Source organism: Nerophis lumbriciformis, linkage group LG39 (assembly GCF_033978685.3).
Source record: "Nerophis lumbriciformis linkage group LG39, RoL_Nlum_v2.1, whole genome shotgun sequence".
In the NCBI taxonomy this organism is placed as follows: domain Eukaryota; kingdom Metazoa; phylum Chordata; class Actinopteri; order Syngnathiformes; family Syngnathidae; genus Nerophis; species Nerophis lumbriciformis.
This window is the reverse complement of record NC_084586.2, coordinates 4,551,429-4,573,822: the sequence shown is the minus strand read 5'-3', so window position 1 is coordinate 4,573,822 and position 22,394 is coordinate 4,551,429. Positions and strand designations below refer to the sequence as shown.

Sequence of the window (22,394 nt, the reverse complement as noted above, 5' to 3'; positions counted from 1 at the left end):
GGACCTTTAATATTCACCAAAATTAAGGAAAGTTTTAATGTTACAATATATATTGTAATCAAATCAAATCAAATCAACTTTATTTATAAAGCACATTTAAAATTTACCACAGGGGTAGCCAAAGTGCTACCCCTGTGGTAATTTGCTAATGGTTTTGATAATGAAAAATGTCAAAAACGCCCCCCGCATGCTTTCATTTTTCAATCAAAGTTTTATATAGCCCTTAATCACAGGTGTCTCAAAGGGCTGCACAAGCCACAACGACATCCTCGGCTCAGATTTTTCAATGTGTGGCCCCCAGTGGAAAAGGTTTGGACACCCGTGTTCTCACCAAATTCCAGTAGTTTCCTACAAAAAAAATACTTAGAACAGACAAACATGTTCTAAAGCATAGAGATGGTCAGTTTTATTCCAAAAAAAGGTAACTTTCAATTAGTCAACATACAATCGTTGGGGTATTGAATGTACTCAACACTTTCAACATTAAATAATAATAAAAAAATAACAGCCATGTTTTATGTACATTTCTTGAGTTATGTACAGGACTAACTATCTATGCACTTGTACAGTATCGATCAGACTGCAGAGGCCTTGCATGAAGAGACGGGAAAGCGAAGCAAACCAAGGAAAAGATAAGTGTCAGCCTGTTAGCACTACGAGCTAGGAACTTAGCTTCTAAACAGGACCTCCGTTGTGGATTGCAGAAGGTGTTAGAACGTCGTGCAGGAAGTCCTTTGATGAGGAGCCTGGACGCTCCATTAAGGGCTAAGCCATGCTGCCGTTGCTTTACAGCCCAATGGAATCCGTGCACATGTCAAAATGAAAGAAGCGGAAGCGAAGGGTTTCGAGCCAAGATGAGGACCTGTCGATGTGTTCCGGAGGGAGCAAGCATGTGGTTGGATTTGGGCGTATGCTGAGTGTGGAGGTGGCACGGCGATACAGTGTGTGGACTTTTCTTCACCAGAGCAGAGTGGGGGTTGGAGGTGTGTCGCTCGCTGGGGGACTGTGGAGAGTTTCATCTGTCGCTACTGGGTCACATGACGCCGCACTTCCTGTGAGAGTCGTCGACATCTTGTTCCATGCCGAACCCCGGACCGTGGCGCTTCTCTTCCACGCAGAAAGCGACAGCAGTTTTGCACGCAGGCCGCCATCGCGCCCACGTTCACTTGCGACACGTCCGGTGAGGAGTGTGTTTCTTGGGAACCTCGATGCGACATCGACTGCGCTCGTCCAGCCAGGGCAGATCGAAATTCCTGCGGTACAAAATATTTTTTAAAGAGATTTGTCTCCCACAAGCCGATAACTTCTTTTTAGAGATGGCTTTTTTGCCGATATTGTCCAACTCTTAATTACCGATTCCGATATCAACCGATACCGATATATACAGTCGTGGAATTAACACATTATTATGCCTAATTTTGTTGTGATGCCCCGCTGGATGCATTAAACAATGTAACAAGGTTTTCCAAAATAAATCAACTCAAGTTATGGGAAAAAAAATGCCAACATGGCACTGCCATATTTATTATTGAAGTCACAAAGTGCATAATTTTTTTTAATATGCCTCAAAACAGCAGCTTGGAATTTGGGACATGCTCTCCCTGAGAGAGCATGAGGAGGTTGAGGTGGGCGGGGTTTTAGGGGGTAGCATATACAGGTAAAAGCCAGTAAATTAGAATATTTTGAAAAACTTGATTTATTTCAGTAATTGCATTCAAAAGGTGTAACTTGTACATTATATTTATTCATTGCACACAGACTGATGCATTCAAATGTTTATTTCATTTAATTTTGATGATTTGAAGTGGCAACAAATGAAAATCCAAAATTCCGTGTCACAAAATTAGAATATTGTGTAAGGCTAATACAAAAAAGGGATTTTTAGAAATGTTGGCCAACTGAAAAGTATGAAAATGAAAAATATGAGCATGTACAATACTCAATACTTGGTTGGAGCTCCTTTTGCCTCAATTACTGCGTTAATGCGGCGTGGCATGGAGTCGATGAGTTTCTGGCACTGCTCAGGTGTTATGAGAGCCCAGGTTGCTCTGATAGTGGCCTTCAACTCTTCTGCGTTTTTGGGTCTGGCATTCTGCATCTTCCTTTTCACAATACCCCACAGATTTTCTATGGGGCTAAGGTCAGGGGAGTTGGCGGGCCAATTTAGAACAGAAATACCATGGTCCGTAAACCAGGCACGGGTAGATTTTGCGCTGTGTGCAGGCGCCAAGTCCTGTTGGAACTTGAAATCTCCATCTCCATAGAGCAGGTCAGCAGCAGGAAGCATGAAGTGCTCTAAAACTTGCTGGTAGACGGCTGCGTTGACCCTGGATCTCAGGAAACAGAGTGGACCGACACCAGCAGATGACATGGCACCCCAAACCATCACTGATGGTGGAACCTTTACACTAGACTTCAGGCAACGTGGATCCTGTGCCTCTCCTGTCTTCCTCCAGACTCTGGGACCTCGATTTCCAAAGGAAATGCAAAATTTGCATGGTTGGGTGATGGTTTGGGGTGCCATGTCATCTGCTGGTGTCGGTCCACTCTGTTTCCTGAGATCCAGGGTCAACGCAGCCGTCTACCAGCAAGTTTTAGAGCACTTCATGCTTCCTGCTGCTGACCTGCTCTATGGAGATGGAGATTTCACAGCGTGGCGCATATTTGTAACAGTGTTAAAGTTGTTTATACGGCCACCCTCAGTGTGACCTGTATGGCGTTGTGTGTGTGAAAAGCCATAGATATTATGTGATTGGGCCGGCACGCAAAGGCAGTGTCTTTAAGGTTTATTGGCGCTCTGTACTTCTCCCTACGTCCATGTACACAGCAGCGTTTTAAAAAGTCATACATTTTACTTTTTGAAACCAATACCGATAATTTCCAGTATTACATTTTAAAGCATTCATCGGCCGATAATATCAGCTCTACTTCTTTTAATGGATTACTTTTCAAACGCAGAGCAAAGTGTACAGTGGAACCTCCAATTACGAGCCCCTCTATTTGTAAACTTAGATGGAGCCAAATATGTCTCCGTGTACCAACGCTTCCATTCATTCCTTCTGTGTCACGCCTGCAGGACAAAAAGCAATACTGAGAAGGCGGAGCCCTCCACGTCAATGCCCAGTCGACTAATAGTCACTTCTCAATGCTTGGGCATGTGTCTTTTCCGTTCTTTGCCCCGTTTGACAAGTTGTGTCCATTTTGCTAACTCAACAGGAGTCCCAGAAGGACAAAAGAGCAGCGTGCAAAGGAGGAGTACATTAATGGCACTCCCAAGTATGGAAGAATCCACGAATCAGGCTTCGTACCACGGCATGTTTCAATTGTGATCAGACTTTTCCGGAAAAAATATGCCAAAGCATCCTTATTTCACAGCGAAGAAATACCTCTGGTCTCTCCCCGTTTGCGCTTTTCTCGTCAGCCCCTCCTTTACCGTTGTAAGTACATGTAACCTTCTTAAACGTTAATTATTGTAGCAATATTGTTGCTAAAGTTAAGTTAAGATTTGTGTGATTTCTGATCGTTTTTGAGGGCACCAAAGAGACTTCTGTGTGTGCGCTTGTTGACAAAGCAGTGCACACAGGACAGCTCAGCTTGTTGTTGTTTTGTCTTGTTAATAGATAGGAAGTGGATCCATCACAGTACTGTATCACACTTTATAGTGTTCAAAGTGTACAAAACTTCACTAAAATATGCCCCTTTGTCCAGCCTGGAACCCATAATTCATATTTACATGTTTCTGGTGAAATAACTGAAAACATGTTTATATTCTAGTTCAGGGGTCCCCAAACTACGGCCCGCGGGCTAGATATATCTGGCCTGCGCGTAGTCAAGAGTAAAAAAATAAAATAACTATTTATTTTTATTTTTATCTGTCCTTTTTCGCCTATCCATCAATCCATTTTCTACCGCCTGTTACTGGGTCTCCTAGGCCAGCATGATCACTCTGATGCGGCTCAGCTGCATACTTGCCGACCCCCCCCCCCCCCCGATTTTTCTGGATTTCAGTGCCTCTCCCGGAAATCTCCCGGGGGCAAACATTCTCCGATTTTCACCCGGACAACAATATTGAGGGCGTGCCGTGATGGCACTGCCTTTAACGTCCTCTACAACATGTCGTCGCGTCCGCTTTTACACCACGCTATCTGCGTGCCGGCCCGGTCACATGTAGTATGCGGCCTCTGCTTACACACGTAAGTGATTGTAAGGCCTACTTGGTCAACAACCATACAGGTTACACTAAGGGTGTCCGTATAAACAACTTTAACACTCTTACTAATATGCGCCACACTGTGAACCCACACCAAACAAGAATGACAAACACATCGGGAGAACATCCGCACCGTAACACAACATAAACAACAGAACAAATACCCAGAATCCCATGCATCCCTAACTCTTCCGGGCTACATTATACACCCCTGCTACCACCAAACCCCGCCCCCCTCAACCGACCGGAAGAGTTAGGGTGTGTATATATACAGTATATATATATATATATATAGCCCGGCCCCTGGCCAAATTTGTTTTAACCCAATGCGGCCCCTGGGTCAAAAAGTTTGGGGACCCCTGTTCTAGTTTCTTCAAAATAGCCACCCTTTGGTCTGATTACTGCTTTGCACATTCTTGGCATTCTCTCGATGGGCTTCAAGAGGTAGTCACCTGAAATGGTTTTCACTTCACAGGTGTGCTTGAAGCTCATCGAGAGAATGCCAATAGTGTGCAAAGCAGGACCGTATTTTCCGCACCATTAGCCGCACCTAAAAACCACAAATTTACTCAAAAGCTGACAGTGCGGCTTTTAACCCGGTGCGCTTTATATATGGATAAATATTAAGATTCATTTTCATAAAGTTTCGGTCTCGTAACTACGGTAAACAGCCGCCATCTTTTTTCCCGGTAGAACAGGAAGCGCTTCTTCTTCTACGCAAGCAACCGCCAAGGTAAGCACCCGCCCCCATAGAACAGGAAGCGCTTCTTCTTCTACTGTAAGCAACCACCCGCCCGCGTAGAAGAAGAAAAAGCGCGCGGATATTACCGTACGTTTCATTTCCTGTTTACATCTGTAAAGACCACAAAATGGCTCCTACTAAGCGACAAGGATCCGGTTCATGAAAAGACGCAATCTCTCCATCCTCACACGGATTACTATTTCACAGCAACTGATATTCCTGTGAACCGCACTGTGGATACTGTGGATACAACGGGAGCACGTACGGTGAATATTCGCACCACAGGGAATGAGAAGTCGTCCTTCACTGTGGTTCTAGTTTGCCATGCTAATGGCCTGAAACTTCCACCCATGGTGATATTCAAAAGGAAGACCTTGCCAAAAGAGACCTTTCCAGCCGGCGTCATCATAAAAGCTAACTCGAAGGGATGGATGAAGAAAAGATGAGCGAGTGGTTAAGGGAAGTTTACGCGAAGAGGCCGGGTGGCTTTTTTCACACAGCTCCGTCCATGTTGATATACGACTCTATGCGCGCCCACATCACAGATGGTGTCAAAAAACAAGTGAAGCACACAAATACAACACTCGCCGTCATTCCGGGTGGATTAACCAAAGAACTCCAACCGCTGGATATTGGTGTCAACAGGGCATTCAAATCACGACTGCGAACGGCGTGGGAACAATGGATGACCGAAGGCGAACACACCTTCACTAAGACAGGCAGACAGCGCCGGACGACATACGCCAACATTTGCCAGTGGATCGTAAATGCCTGGGCAGATATTTCAACTGTGGTCCGAGCTTTCCGGAAGGCAGGATTCACAGAACTGCTGAACAGTGACACTGACTCCGATGACTTCGACGAGACGGAACCGGCCATTTTGGATCCCACATTTGCCCAACTTTTCAATTCGGACACGGAAGACGAAGAATTCGAAGGATTTACGAATGAAGAATAACTTCAGAAGGTGAGCGCTATGTTTATTTTGTGTGTTGTGACATTAACGTTCGAGCAACATTATGTTGCTATTGCTCTGCACTATTTTGAATTTTACTATGTTTGTGATTGCACATTTGCGTACATTTTGGGACAGAGTTGTTAGAACGCTGGTTTTTAATATATTATTAAAGTTTGACTGACCTATCTGACTGTTTTTTTGACATTCCCTTTAGCGCAGCTTAGGCGCGGCTTATAGGTGGACAAAGTTTTGAAATATGCCATTCATTGAAGGTGCGGCTAATAATCCGGTGCGCCTTATAGTGCGGAAAATACGGTAATCAGAGCAAAGGGTGGCTATTTTGAATAAACTAAAATATAAAACATGTTTTCAGTTATTTCACCTTTTTTGTTAAGTACATAACTCCACATGTGTTCATTCATAGTTTTGATGCCTTCAGTGACAATCTACAATGTAAATAGTCATGAAAATAAACGCATTGAATGAGGAGAAGTTGTGTCCAAACGTTTGGCCTGTACTGAAGGTGTGTCCTAATCAAAGATGACATCACTACTACGGACGTTCATAAATCAGTACTGAAGCTCAAGTCCTCACTTCCATCTCACAGTGTGTGCAGGACTGTGGAAATGGTGTCGTATTTTGCTCGCAAACGTACGACCCCAAAAATAGCGGCGTCTCAGAACACAGACTGTGTCGGCACGGGCGTCTTCGTGATGCTGCTGAGGTCTGATGTGCTGAAAACGGTCGTATTTTCTTCCTCAAGGACTCCTCTCTACAGGAGTCCCGCACAATAAACGCCATGTTTGTTTACACTGGGGAAGTTGGACCTCCGTGATGTGTTCACAGCACAGTAAAGGGCTTGAAAGTGTGACAATGGGAATGCAATGCATTGTGGGTCTCGCTGGACCGTGACTCGCTTATTGACACGGCTGAATGGTTGTCATGATCGCTTCAGGGAAAAAAAGATTTGGGGAGATAATTTCCAGCGTGCAAGCAAAGCCGAAGGAAGTCAGGTTAACGAGCTAATAAAGAGACGTATCCCATCAAATATGACTTAACGCCATCACCTGGTACATGTTGGTGTGTTCACAGTAGGACTGGTCAATTAATCACATTTTAATTTCGAATATATCTTTTCACAATTATGAAAATAGAATAATTGAAACGTGAATGCAAATTCCGGATTTTGTGACGGTGAAACAGACGAGGAAAAAAAAGAGCACGTCTACGAGAAGTTTGGGATGACACCATGGTTACTACTTTTTTATTTGACACAGCGCCAGTATGCCTTATCAATATTCACTAAACTCAACAAAACAAGTACCGTATTTTCCGCACTATTAGCCGCACCTAAAAACCACAAATTTACTCAAAAGCTGACAGTGCGGCTTTTAACCCGGTGCGCTTTATATATGGATAAATATTAAGATTCATTTTCATAAAGTTTCGGTCTCGCAACTTCGGTAAACAGCCGCCATCTTTTTCCCCGGTAGAACAGGAAGCGCTTCTTCTTCTACGCAAGCAACCGCCAAGGTAAGCACCCGCCCCCATAGAACAGGAAGCGCTTCTTCTTCTACTGTAAGCAACCACCCGCCCGCGTAGAAGAAGAAAAAGCGCGCGGATATCACCGTACGTTTCATTTCCTTTGTGTGTTTACATCTGTAAAGACCACAAAATGGCTCCTACAAAGCGACAAGGATCCGGTTCATGAAAAGACGCAATCTCTCCATCCGCACACGGATTACTACCGTATTTCACAGCAACTGATATTCCTGTGAACCGCACTGTGGCACGGGAGCACGTACGGTGAATATTCGCACCACAGGGAATGAGAAGTCATCCTTCACTGTGGTTCTAGCTTGCCATGCTAATGAAACTTCCACCCATGGTGATATTCAAAAGGAAGACCTTGCCAAAAGAGACCTTTCCAGCCGGCGTCATCATAAAAGCTAACTCGAAGGGATGGATGAAGAAAAGATGAGCGAGTGGTTAAGGTAAGTTTAAGTTTACGCGAAGAGGCCGGGTGGCTTTTTTCACGCAGCTCTGTCCATATTGATATACGTATGTTTGTGATTGCACATTTGCGTACATTTTGGGAGTGAACAGAGTTGTTAGAACGCTGGTTTTTAATATATTATTAAAGTTTGACTGACCTATCTGACTGTTTTTTTGACATTCCTTTAGCGCAGTTAGATGCGGCTTACAACACCGGGCGGCTTATAGGTGGACAAAGTTTTGAAATATGCCGTTCATTGAAGGCGCGGCTTTTAACCCAGGGCGCCTTATGGTGCGGAAAATACGGTAAGATGTAGGATTTCCGTGTTACGCAGACGGAGTCACAGAATTGGCCAATAAAATGGAATCCACTGACAAACGCAAAATAATATCAGGGAAGTTGAAAAATGTGAGTGAAATGTTGTCATTGTGAGGAGAAGGAACATTTGTTTGGGAAAATAATGTAACCGCCCTGCCAGAAACTAAACAATGTCGAGACGGCCGCTTGAAACAGCGATTAAACTAGAAAGCTAAAGCTAGCAATCCAGGCAACCACAACACACCTCATCAGCTTGCGTTGTTGTGAACGACATCGTGGATGCAACATCATTATCGCTCATTTATCCACGACACACTCAACTACCCCGTCCAATGTGGAGACGGCCCCTTGAAACAGCGACTAAACTAGGAATCTAAAGCTAGCAAGAACAATCCATACACCCACAACACATCTCATCTGCTTGTGTTGTTGTGAACGCCATCATGGATATAACATCATTGTACAAACAGTGTTTGCAACTTTAAAGGCGCTTTTTATTGTTTGGTTTAGACAAGAGATGACTCAAATATTTACGATGCTGTTACAGATGTAAGATCAATGTACAAACAGCAGTCGCAACTTAAGAAGCTTTATCCTGTTTTTTTTAAAACAGCCTCAAATCGCCTATTTACTCGCCACGCTGAGAACAGCAGCACACTTCCCTCCTTCACAATAACAGCGCGGTATGCCACATCTGGTCTGACTGCGCTAACAAAATAAGGGTACCGTGCACAAGCATCATGTAGTTAAAGAACTTATTACTTAACCTACTGTGGTTAGAGTGTCCGCCCTGAGATCGGTAGGTTGTGAGTTCAAAACCCCGGCCGAGTCATACCAAAGACTATAAAAATGGGACCCATTACCTCCCTGCTTGGCACTCAGCATCAAGGGTTGGAATTGGGGGTTAAATCACCAAAAATGATTCCCGGGCACGGCCACCGCTGCTTCCCACTGCTCCCCTCACCTCCCAGGGGGTGATCAAGGGTGATGGGTCAAATGCAGAGAATGATTTCGCCACACCTAGTGTGTGTGTGTGACAATCATTGGTACTTTAACTTTAACTTTATTGATACATTTACACAATTATTATGCTTTGACCTAATATACTGGTCAAATTGGTCCAAAGATGTATTGCACTAATATATGTCAGGATGTTTGCATTTTATTTTAAACAAAAAGCTCACATTCTATGATGGTAAAATACGTGTAAATGGTAAAAAAAATGAATTAAAAACAATTTAAACGGAAGAATTTAATTTGTTTTTTATACTGCTGTTGTTTTTTAAATGTATTGTTATTACTATGGTTATTATTTTACTTATTGTGTTTTATTCATTACGAACTTATATCCGTTTTTTTAAACTATACATAAACGTTTTGGTGGTGCAATAAATACTCATATTTTTAAATTAATGAATAATCGTGTACCGTATTTTTCGGATTATAAATCGCAGTTTTTTTTCATAGTTTGGCGGGGGGTGCAATTTATACTCTGGAGCGATTTACGTGTGAAATTATTAACACATTACCGTAAAATATCAAATAATATTATTTATCTCATTCACGTAAGAGACTAGACGTACCGATAGAAGAGGAAGCGGCGCAATGACTACCTTTGGAGTTGGCAGTTGTTTAGAAGCGACATGAGGAAGAAGATTTCATCGGATTTAGCGATTAGGAGTGACAGATTGTTTGGTAAACGTATAGCATGTTTTATATGTTATAGTTATTTGAATGACTCTTACCATAATATGTTACGTTAACATACCAGGCACGTTTTCAGTTCGTTATTTATGCATCATATAACGCAGTGTTGATTTATTTTTTTAAATCAACATAAAAAACACAAGATACACTTACAATTAGTGCACCAAACCAAAAACCTCCCTCCCCCATTTACACTCATTCACACAAAAGGGTTGTTTCTTTCTGTTATTGATATTTGTGGCTCTTATATATTATATATCAATATAGATCAATATACAGTCTGCAGGGATACAGTCCGTAAGCACACATTATTGTATTTTTTTATGACCAAAAAAAATAATAATAAAAATAACCCCCCCGGTCCGTGGGACTAATTTTCTAGCGTTGACCACCCGCAGTTACAAAAAGTTTGGGGACCACTGATATAACATACACTTATTCAGCCTGTTGTTCACTATTCTTTATTTATTAGGGCCCGCAATGGCCCATTGCATAAGGACTCCCACAGGGAGTCCTTATGCAATGGGACATAAGGACCTATTGAATTTCTAAGGTTTTATTATTATTATTCTTTATTCTTTCTTTATTCTTCCGCAGCTTTGCGCGGTACTTTGACCCCCTTAACATGCTCCAAAACTCACCAAATTTGACGCACACATCAAAAAACCTGAACAAAACTCTTTAGTAAAAAAACCAAACAACAAAACTCAAGATTGCGCTCTAGCGCCCCCTAGGAAGAAAACACAGATACAACTTCCTCTAACTCCCAGTACGAATGTCGTAAAATCATGAAACAAAAACCTCTATGTAGGTCTGACTTTGACCTACATTTCATACAATGACATTCATCAGCAAAAATACACAGGAAGTTGGCCATTCCCCCTTCAAGACAAAAAAGTACTACAAACAGTCACTTTTGCCTCTTTCAGCTGTAATTTGACCCCCTTAACATGCTTCAAAACTCACCAAACTCAACACACACATCAGGACTGGCTAAAACTGTGATCGAATGAAAAAACCTAACCCCAAATCTAAAAGTTGTGCTCTACAGCAATTTTTTTATAAAACGCACAAAAAACTGCTCCTCGGAAGAAAAAAATGACACAACTGCCTCTAACTCCCACTGGGAAGGTCGGAGAGACATGAAACAAAAACCTCAATGTAGGTCTCACTTAGACCTACATTTCATAAATTGACAAGCCCCAGCAAAAATCTACTGGAAGTTTGCTATTCCCCCTTCTAAACAACACTTTTGTAAAAACCGGTCACCTTTCTTCAAACATTATCTCCTCTGAGCGTGTTTGTCGTTTCGGCTTCAAACTAACACAGGAGAGAGATTGAACCCTTCTGATTAAAAGTTATTGAAAGAGTTTTAATAACTGCTCCGGTTTTGATTTTATGACCCTTCAAAGAACCGCAGCGCTAATGCTGCTGCACTGCTGTTTTTTTAAGATGGCTGCTTAAAAGCAGGAAGCACCAGCATGCCCAAACTATGCAGACAAGGTAGGTACACTAGACAAAAGTCTTGGGACACTTCACAATAAAAGTATACAAAAGTATTGGGACACTTAGGACTAGCACCTGCCAAATACGCGGGCCCGACCAACGCTGCTTGCAGCTTTAATTTTAAATTGCCTTTCAAATGTCTATTCTTGGTGTTGGATTTTATCAAATACATTTCCCCCAAAAATGTGACTTATACTTTAGTGCGACTTAAATATGTTTTTTTCCCTTCTTTAGTATGCATTTTCGGCTGGTGCGATTTATAATCCGAAAAATACGGTAATTAACTGATTATTATTTTAGCCATAATTGTCCAGCCCTACTTCACTGCATTTTCACACTGCTCCATTTGAATGAAAACACATTTTATTTTGTTGCACATGTAGCATTTAGTAGGATGTAAAAGCTTGGTGCGGGTTACGAACAAGGCTGCAGTTTTGGGGGGGGGGGGGGAGCAACAGCCCTATTCATAGGTGAATAACTGAGAAGACTTTAAATATTCCCCACATTAGTGCACAGTGTATTTTAGACGTGAAACATATTTAGTTTCCCCCGGAGACACCACAAAGTCCCAAGTACTGTTTACTTGCCACTGTAAGGACCACAGTCATCTCTTTCTGAAGTCAAATTCCGAGGTCTTGCCCACCCCCAAAGTTGGTTTGTCCGTGAGCTATTCCGAAATGTTAACAGTCAGTTTTTATACAGGCTGACGACTGAGATACAGGACTCGTATATTTGACGTGCTCATCATATGGATCAATTCCACCAATTGGACTTCTTTAGAAGGTGACGAGCATTTGGAACAGAGAGAGTCCAGTTTGTTTTGGTACGGTCTGGAGATTTTTTTTTTCGTACGATCCTTATGAATCCAGTTTGTTGCTCTCTCTCTCACAATCACCAAATCACGATCCCTGTGGTAATCTCGTCTCATTGGAGCCTTTTTTTAAGCAGCTATCGGCGCCATTTTCTAATGTTATGGGATGTATCAGTGCGGTGTCGTGATTCCGCACTCCTAGTTCTCAACAGGCTGTTTGGAAAGCGGAAGGTTCCGGCAGAGTGACTTACTGTTGTGAGAGTTTGGGCAAGGGCCGGCCAAACGCCACCACGGGCAAGAAGGGCGTGATCATGATGGCTTCAACTGGCAGGAAGAAAAAGATTTGAGCAACATGCCGGCGAGGTACAACTGCACCATATACGCACCATCTTCCGTGTCCGGGTAGAAGGACGAGAGCTCGGGCTCCGTCTCCTGGATGATTTTCTTCCTGTTCATACGCTGCTGCAAACGCTGAAACATGCGCTGCTCTCTGATTCGCTGGATGTCCCACCTGACCAGAAGGAGCTCGTTATTTTCCTCATTCAGCTTACAGCCGCACTAGAATATATATATATTAGGGACTGGCGATAAAACAATATCAATACATATCGCGATAGACAAGTAATGGGTATCAATAAAAAATGTGTTCGATAAAATATTTGATAATTTTTTTTCTTCTTCGTCAGAAGAAAGTGAAGTATGAAAGCAAGGTTGGTTGCATGACCACAGGCACTCGCTCTCTGGTAACCGAGCAACGCAGGAAGTGATCACGTGACACGCTAACAGCCAATCAGGTAACAGTATCAACTACCAAGTTTGATTGATTCTCTGCATGGAGTGAAAAGAGGAAGTCAAAAAGAGGAAAGGTCCGTTTTTGGATTTTTTTCAAAAGGGACCTTAGTCAGACCAATGTTGTCTGCAAATGATGCAAGGCAAGACCACTAATATCACACCACCTTTGCCGTGCTCACCTTTTAGAGCACAGCTGTAACTTCCTGGCACTAAACCTGCAGATAATAGTTCTTCTCAGGTTTCTCTATGTTTACATTTTCACACGTTGCACTATTTTCTTACACTTTATTAAACATTTCTTACACATTCCTTCATTTTAAGAGCTTATTTCTAAGTGTTGACTGTGATTTTACTATTTTGTTTACATTGAGTGTTTTCCATGCTTGTGTTGACATTTCCTTTTTGCCTTGATAGCTGAGGGATTATAATCAGAGGAAGTTATATTTCAAATAAAAATGTTTACATTTAATGTATTTTTTCTCCTGCTCCTTATTTTCTATAGGTCATACAACAATAATAATTAATACTAATAATTTTTTTAATAATATTGAAAATAATTATTGATATCAACTGATAAAAAACACTTGTATCGTGATGTAGTTTTCAGCCATGTTGCCTCTCCCCAACATAATAAATTCGGACTATAAGCCACTACATTTTTCCTACACTTTGAACCCGGCGGCTTTTAAAACCCTGCGGCTAATTTATGGATTTTTCTTTTCCGAAGGCCATAATGCAAATAGTTAAAAAAGAAAAATAAACATGGAAAACAGTGAAAAGTTGTTTTGTTTGTGCTAAGGTGCCATCTTTTGGACAAGTTCGCTCACTGGACGTGCTGCAGTGCCCTTCTTGTTAAACTGAGCTTTCAACTGGAAGTTCAAGTGCCAGTCGGTAGTTTTGCCATCCATAGCGTTTCTACTCGTATGGATGCTTCATTCATCACTCCAAGCCACTTTTGTAAGTTTTACAATACAACTAAAACAATTCTTACTTAATAAACGGTCCCAAGTGTGAAGTCTGTAGGAGTGTTTTCATGCATATTTGTCCGTGCTATAGTAATGTAATGACGCCAGCATCAATATCATTAGCTAATATGTTAACACGTTTACGAGTGTCTGTGTTAGTATTACTAACTTACAATGGCATTATTTTTGTATACTTTCAGTTTACACAAATTCCTCAGTAAATTCACCAAAATGTCACTGTAGAGTTATTGAGTCTGTTTAGCTGATTGGAAAGCTAGCTTCCGCAGTTAGTGGGCCAATGACGATGACTTCTGTTTTGTTTGATCAGCCGTTATACTGCCGTGTTACAGACACCGTTTGAAAACAATTGAGGTATGTAGATAAACTACGGCTTGTATAGTCCAAAAAATACTGTAACAATGCATAGCGCTCACCTCTTCCTCCTCTTTTCGTCCAGCTCCAGCTTGGCGTGACGCTTCAGAAAGACGCCGTCGTCCAGCGGCTGGGAGGGGTTAGAAGACGCATCACAAGTCATCTTCTTTCACGTCAACATTAGCTCAGCGTTCGTTCTTCTCACCTCTTGGGGGTTAAAGGCTAAATCCTCACCCAGCGGCTCCATGACATTTTCCCTCCAAGACGGAACTGAGAGGCGGCACGAAGACGGGAAAAGGAAGTTAATCATGGATTGCGAATCTGAAGGACATAGTGATTGAAGGCGAATATAAGTCAGGCTTACAAACAATCAGCACATCATGTACTACTTGAGTAGTCCACTCACTGGCCACCTCTTCCTCCTTTTTAGGGGAAGTCTCACTTCGCAGAGGGGACAGAGGAGGTTGGTTCCAGCAGCACAGGTACATCTCTGTGGTGGACATAAAGGGCAGGTCGTCCATCTGACAGCCAGTATCCGGCTCTTCTTTGCACACAAGCCTGGCGGGGGCACTCTTCTCAGGCGTTTCCTTGTTGCGCAGCTCTCGCTGGGTCGGAGAAGACGGCCGACTGTCTGGCTTCTGATGACTGAGCTTGGCGCTCTTCCCCCGCGACTTCTGGAGTTTGGGATCTCCGAAGCAGGACTTCCTGCGTGCCCACAAGTACAACCGTCAACAGGGAGCGCTTTATTTTCTCTCTCTTCTTCCTTTTACCTCTTTTGACCTTTGCTGCTGCGACTTAAAGGCAACAGAGCGGATGGATTGGGCTGTGGGCTTTCCTCTACGTCCAGGTCCCACATGTCCTCCTTGTCGGGGGTCCATGGCTCCAGGGGCTGGAAAAGCCGCTTGTCGCGTGGCGTGTCCTTCCTGGTGAGCTGCAAGCGGCGCTCCATGCGCTCGATACGAGCCAGCAGCTTCAAACCGCAGGGACAAAAAACTTCATTACCAAACATATAATCAATTCACTAATTTTAGTCACCTTTAGAACCTCTAACTGAAACCTAATAATCAGGTTATCATTTAGGGCTAATAATAAACTCAGACTTGAACTTTGCCAGCCACATTAAGTCAATAACATCAGCAGCTTTTAACCAGCTAAAATTTATTTTTAAAAAATCAGAGGAACAATGTCTAAATCAGATTTAGAAAGACTAGTCCATGCCTTGGTCTCCAGCAGTTTAGACTACCGTACTGTCATGGCCTTCTCACTGGGCTCTCTAAACCAGCTGTAAAGCAGCTGCAGTACATCCAAAATGCTGCTGCTAGAGTCCTGCCTAAAACCAGGAAATAGGACCATATTAGTCCAGTGCTTAGGTCACTGCACTAGCTTCCTGTTGCTCAGAGAATAGACTTTAAAACAGAGACAGTCTTTTGCACACTCCTTGTATTAAAAACCATGTGAAGCATCTCGAGCTCTGAGAACCTCAGGGAGTGGTCTCCTGCTGGTGCCTAGAACCAGGACCAAACTCAGTGAAACTGCGTTTCAGATTTATGCTCCTAAAATCTGAAATAGTCTTCCTGAAGATGTGAGACACGCCTCAACGTTGGCAAAGTTCAAAACCAGCCTGAAAACACTTTTGTTTGTGCATATGACAGCTGAAAGTATTTTATATAGCGCATTTGATTGATTTTAATTTTGATTGTTCTTACGATGATTGCATTTTCTGGTTTTAATTTAAAATATGATTGTATATTTTTATTTTTGACTTATTTTAATTCTCTGTAAGCACTTTGAATTTCCTTGTGTATGAATTGTACTCTATAAATAGACTTGCCATGCCTCTTGCCATGTGTTTCAAAAGTTATGACAGCAGCCCCATCTAGTGTGCAAAAGAAGAAGTACATGCGGATTGCTGAATTGATAGTACCTTACATTTACTGTCTATTAATCAGAGGTTGGTAGTAGGGCTGGACAATTAATCAAAATGTTGATTTTGAATATGACTTCTCACGATCATGTAGATATAATAATCAAGAAAAAACCTGATTAATGGGCCGTGCAACGTGCATACAAATTCATGATGAGGAGCAAATTAATGAAATGCCACTATGGTTATGCGTAATCAATAATCACTAAACAACATTAAGTAAGGCATGTCCACGTTAACGTAACCGAGGACGCAGACACAGAATTGGCCAATAAAACAGAACCCGCTTTTAAAAGGCGGAGTGAAATGTTGTCATTGTGAGAAGGGACATTTGTTTTGGAAAATAATGTGTCCTGTACCGCTCATTCATCCCCGACAGACTAAACCGCCCCTTTCCTGAACTAAACAATGTCGAGACGGCCCCTTGAAACAGCAACTAAACTAGAAAGCTAAAGCTAGCAAGAACAATCCATACACCCACAACACATCTCATCTGCTTGTGTTGTTGTGAACCACATCATGGATGTAACATCAAAGTGTGAACAGGACAGCAGTGTAAATTGAGAGGCTTTTTACAGCCTCGAGTGGCCTCTTTACTTGTCAAGTTGAGAACAGCACTTTTCCTCCCTTCACAATAATAGCGCGGTGCACCACTGTCTGCGATAACAAAATAAAGGTTCCAAAAAAGTACCTGACAACAAATGTACTTAAAGCACTTATTGATACATTTACACAATGATTATGCTTTGACCTAAAACACTGGTCAAAATTGTCCAAAGATGTACTGCACCAATAAATGTGGGGATTTTTGCATTTAACTAATTAATTTTATTTGAAGCAAAAACAGCATATGATGATAAAATAAATGTAGAAGGTAAAAAACTGAATTAAAAACTAAACAAAAAAAACTGAATGTGTTTTTTTATGTTGCTATTTTTATTTAAATGTATTGTTATTTATTTATTTTTTACTTGTTTTTGTTACTTATTTATATCAGTTGTATTAAAACCATGATTAAAGTTGAGTTGAGTACAATAAATACTCATGTTTTCAAATGAATGAATAATCGTGTAAATAATCGCGATTACAATATCAATCAAAATATTCATGATTATTTTTGCCATAATCATCTCGCCCTAGTTGGTAGTAATGTGCTATATTTACTCAGCTACATTTGATTAAGAAACATATTGTATAAATTGTACTTGTCAGAGTGGTTTTATGCAACATACTTTTTGCTTTTACTATAGTAGTATTTTCTGTGAAGAAAACCTACTTTTCTTTTTAGTTTCATTCCGATAGCTATTTATTTATCTTATTAGCTTTATTATTGTATCATTTTTTATGTATTTCTATTAAACATTGATTTTATATATACATATATATATATATATATATTTATTATAAACTTTTTTTAAATTATATATATATATCAATTATACATGTATATTTTTATATCATCTTTATTATTTTATCTTCTCTTATTTATTTCTATTAAACATTATTTATTATATATATATAATTATTATATATCATATTTTTATTATATATATATATATATATATATATATATATATATATATAAATAAATTATAAATGTTATATCATTAATTAATTATCATATTTATTAATATATTATATTTTATTATCATCATCATAATTATATGAATCAATAATCTATTAATTACATTAATTTGTCTGTCAGAGAGACTTGTGTCATATGACTATTTCACTCCGTTCCACCAATCAAACGGAGCCTAGCAGTCACATGACCGCACTCAAACCATACACTGTAAAGTGACATGACGCCATGACTCTTCAATGTTTACTTACAAACTATGAATAAGAACATTTATATTATCATCCGTGTCAGTAAAAATGTTCACATTTCATAAATCAGAAGTTACCCAGTACTTGATTACTTTTTTCACTCTAAAGCAGGGGTGTCTAAAGTGCGCCCCGTAGCTAACAATTTAATGGCCCGCGGCACAATCTTTAGCATTCTAATAATGCTATCTTTTTTGCTAATTTAACAGGTTTGCGTCATATATTTTGTTACTTAAATGTTAACATTAGTATGCTATCTTTTTAAAGCTAATTTTGTAGCAGGCATATTTTGGTACTTGACGCATGCTAGTATTTTAAACACATTTTTCCAGGTACACATCTCAGATTAATATATTTTGGTACTTTTGATGCATGTCAGTTAGCATTTTTGCATGCTAACATTAGCACATTAGCTTTATTAACTAATTAAGCAGGTATACACTTCAGTGTCATATTTTTGTATTTCACTAATGCTAAGCACGCTATTGTTAACAGAGTACTGTTAGCATGCTAGCTTTTATAGCTCATTTTGCACATATTTTTTACTTTACGCTTTATAGCCAGCAGGCTAACTGTTAGCATTTCAGCTCAGCTTTAGCTATACAGCAATCACAAAATGTATACCAAAATTGCATTTTTTAGTACCGTATTTTTCGGATTACAAGTCGCAGTTTTTTTCATAGTTTGAGCGTGGGTGCGACATATACTCCGGAGCGACTTATGTGTGAAATGATTAACACATTACCGTAAAATATCAAATAATATTATTTATCTCATTCGCGTAAGAGATGAAGCAAATGGCAGCAATCGTCACACACACGTCAGCAATCGTCACTCACACGTCAACCAATAAGAATTCGGCGGGGGAGGTTCATGGCAGAAGTGCATTGTGGGTCATGGGATGCTAACTGCTATATGCTGCTGCCATAGCTATTAAAATGGATCACATCAACATTGGCGGTAACTTATAAAAACTGAGAAGGACTGAACTAAAATGGCACCGAAAAGGAAGCCAGATTACAAACTGGACGTAGTGAAATATGCAGCAGAGAACGGCAATCGAGCAGCAGAAAGAAAGGACATACCGGAGGCGACACCGGGGAGGAAGATTTCATCGGATTTAGCGATCGGGAGTGACAGACGTATAGCATGTTCTATATGTTATAGTTATTTGAATGACTCTTGCCATGATGTGTTGCGTTAACATACCAGGCACGTTCTCAGTTGGTTATTTATGCCTCATATAACGTACTTATTCAGCCTGTTGTTCACTATTCTTTATTTATTTTAAATTGCCTTTCAAATGTCTATTCTTGGTGTTGGATTTTATCAAATAAATTCCCCCCAAAAATGCGACTTATACTCCAGTGCGACGTATATATGTTTTTTTCCTTCTTAATTGTGCATTTTCGGCCGGTGCGACGTATACTCCGGAGCGACTTATAATCCGAAAAATACGGTAATCTGAAAAAAATATATACATCGCACTGGTTATGGGTTGTACTTGTATAGCGCTTTTCTACCTTCAAGGTACTCAAAGCGCTTTGACACTACTTCCACATTTACCCATTCACACACACATTCACACACTGATGGAGGGAGCTGCCATGCAAGGCGCTAACCAGCACCCATCAGGAGCAAGGGTGAAGTGTCTTGCTCAGGACACAACGGACATGACGAGGTTGGTACTAGGTGGGGATTGAACCAGGGACCCTCGGGTCGCGCACGGCCATTCTTCCACTGCGCCACGCCGTCCCTTATGAAGGCAAAAACTACCAAAATGGCCCCCGCATCTTTTGATTTGTCAGTTATTGGCCCTCGTTGGAAAAAGTTTGGGCACCCCTGCTCTAGAGTAACGGTAATTTTACATGAGTTCTAGTAATTGAAGCGTGTTAGCGTTCCATACCGTGTCTTTGTCCGCTTTGAGCTCATCGATCTCCTTGTCCTTGGACTGCAGCTGCTGTTGCTGCTGCTCGATGAGGTCCAGCTGCAGCAGCAGGATCTGCCGCAGACAGTTGGCCTGCGTGTGCGGGTTGGCCGGGCTCTTCCTGATGTTCTTCCACTTGCCCTCGGACAAGACCTCGATGGACGCGGCGCCGAGAACCCCCGGGACGACTCCCTTGACGCTCTCGGCGGCGCCGCCGTCCTTGGGGGCATTGTTCAAAACCATGTGCGGGTTTTCCATGCTGTCGACGGAGAGGGGTTTACCTTTCACCGGGGTTCCCTCACCCCCCATCGGTATGACTGGGGACAGTATCCCCGCAGTTTTGGTGTCAGCTTGAAGTGCTTGCGAGACTTTGCTGCTCATGGAAGTCTGCTCCAATCACTTTGACTTGCTGGGGGTCTCGGCGCGCTGGAAGTGCTGAGCGTCCAACACGAAGCCACAGGACTCCCTCTTGAGGCTGACAGGGCGCAAGGTGGCGGCGTTGAAGGATGTTCTGTGGACGGTGTCAGCGTTCTGCTTGGACCCCGACTGAGGACCCGAGGAGGCTCTCATGCTCATGGCTGGTCATCGTGCAACCGCAGCATGCTGCCCCTGCAGGATGGACACAAACGAAGTCATGTGGCGTCTTTTTGTTTGTTTGTGATGTGCATGTCATGCCTGCGTCGACAACTAACAGTCCAATGGGGGAAGGTGTTACGTCAAGAGTGCTTGATCGCGTCCTCCTTTTCTTCAGAGGCGCAACGCCGGGTTTGAATTTCGAGCTGCTGTACCTACGCACACACGCAGCAAATGAACACAGCGACTACTGCCCGCTCAAGCCAACGTTTATTCAGCGTCGTTGTGTGTGCGGGGAGACGTTTTAATGGCGGGACTCGGGAGTGGCAGAGGAGCACGCAGGCAGCTCCTCCATTTTAGCTCCCTATGAAAAACAATAACAGCTAAGCTAGCTGGCTAACGCTAGCATGCTAGCTTAGCCGACAAAAACGCGCGTCCAAAGCGGCGCTGTTGTATCAAGCGCGTCTATAAACGCACAAATATCGCCGGCATGTCTTTACCGACATTGTGTTCTATTTTTGGCCTCACCCGCGTTATAAGTCAAGTCCACCAGCAATGGTGTTCATGTTCCCTCCTCAAGTCTTCTTTTAAAGCGGACACCACTGCGCATGCGCACAGTCTTGCCTGCCCGTCTCTGCGTTGAGGTTGCTAGGATTATACGCGCATGCGCAATGGCACGACTGTCCGTGGCTCCTGTGCTCATTCTGACTGAAATGAACACAAATACTATGGAAGCCCGTTTCCCACACACAAAAAAAAACACCCCAATGGTAAACCATATTTATGAGTTAAAAACTCGAAATCACGAGATTAAAAAGTCATAAGTACGAGAGAAATTGTTTTATGAGTTTAAAAGTCATAATTATGAGATACAAACTCGAAATCACGAGATTGAAAAGTCATAAGTACGAGATAATTTTTTAAAAATGAGTTTAAAAGTCATAATTATGAGCTTAAAAAGTCCAAATCACGAGATCCATCCATCCATCCATCCATTTCCTACCGCTTGAAATCACGAGACTCAAAGTCGAAATAATGAGATAAGAAGTCGAAATTATCTGAGATAAGAATGTCCTAATTATTAAAAAAGAATGAGAATTATGATACTTTCTATATCACAAGTATGATTATCTCCTGAATTAGATTTGTTTTAATCTCATATTTGTGAGATTCTATCTCATCATTTCGATTTTCTTATTTTAAAATTCGATTTTTAATCTCATAATCATGACTCATCCCATATTACGACCGTTTATCTCATAATTATGACATTTTATCTCATAATTATGACTTTTGATCTCGTAATTTGGACTTTATCTCATAAGTTCGACAGTTTTTATCTCATAATTCTAAATATTACCATTTGTATCTCTTAATTGCGACTTTTTGTCCCATAATTGTTAAACTCAAGAAAACGGATGGATGGATAATTTTGATTTGTCATTGGAGTATTTTTTTGTGTGGTGGAAACAGGCTTCCTTAGAAACAACCAACATAGATTTAGATAAATAAATCCACTAAAATGATGGGGAATAATTCTGCCATATAATAAAATTTTCTTTTTAGATATTCAATCATCAGTACGTGACATTCATTTAAATTTCAATTAGACATACATATATTATATTATTCCTAAAAATCTGTGCGGTAATAATAATATTTATATTGCAGTTCCCACGATACAATTATGCAATGACTCACGCCAATGGGGCTGCTATAGTCTCCAATCCTCAAGAGGGCAGTGTAACTAGCAAACATTCAGAATG

At 41.4% G+C, this 22,394-nt stretch overlaps 1 protein-coding gene across 1 annotated transcript; it reads right to left on the bottom strand.

The window, feature by feature from the left end:
* Positions 1–372: 372 nt before the first annotated feature.
* msl1b (MSL complex subunit 1b) lies at positions 373–21,284 on the bottom strand. The gene is made up of 9 exons (XM_072912671.1): positions 21,157–21,284; positions 20,035–20,664; positions 15,148–15,347; positions 14,784–15,082; positions 14,583–14,698; positions 14,440–14,507; positions 12,635–12,759; positions 12,500–12,572; positions 373–1,253 (listed from the first exon to the last, which is right to left on the bottom strand). The coding sequence occupies exons 2-9, from the start codon at positions 20,434–20,436 to the stop codon at positions 1,163–1,165; spliced, it is 1,374 nt and encodes a 457-aa protein (XP_072768772.1). The 5' UTR covers positions 20,437–20,664; positions 21,157–21,284; the 3' UTR covers positions 373–1,162.
* Positions 21,285–22,394: the final 1,110 nt, after the last annotated feature.

Coding starts and splice junctions, on each gene's coding strand:
- msl1b (XM_072912671.1), bottom strand. CDS start 20,436: ATGAGCAGCAAAGTCTCGCAAGCACTTCAAGCTGACACCAAAACTGCG. Junction 15,083..15,147: donor AGCAGCAAAGGTCAAAAGAG/GTAAAAGGAAGA, acceptor GTGGGCACGCAG/GAAGTCCTGCTTCGGAGATC. Junction 14,508..14,582: donor TAGCCTTTAACCCCCAAGAG/GTGAGAAGAACG, acceptor AACCCCTCCCAG/CCGCTGGACGACGGCGTCTT.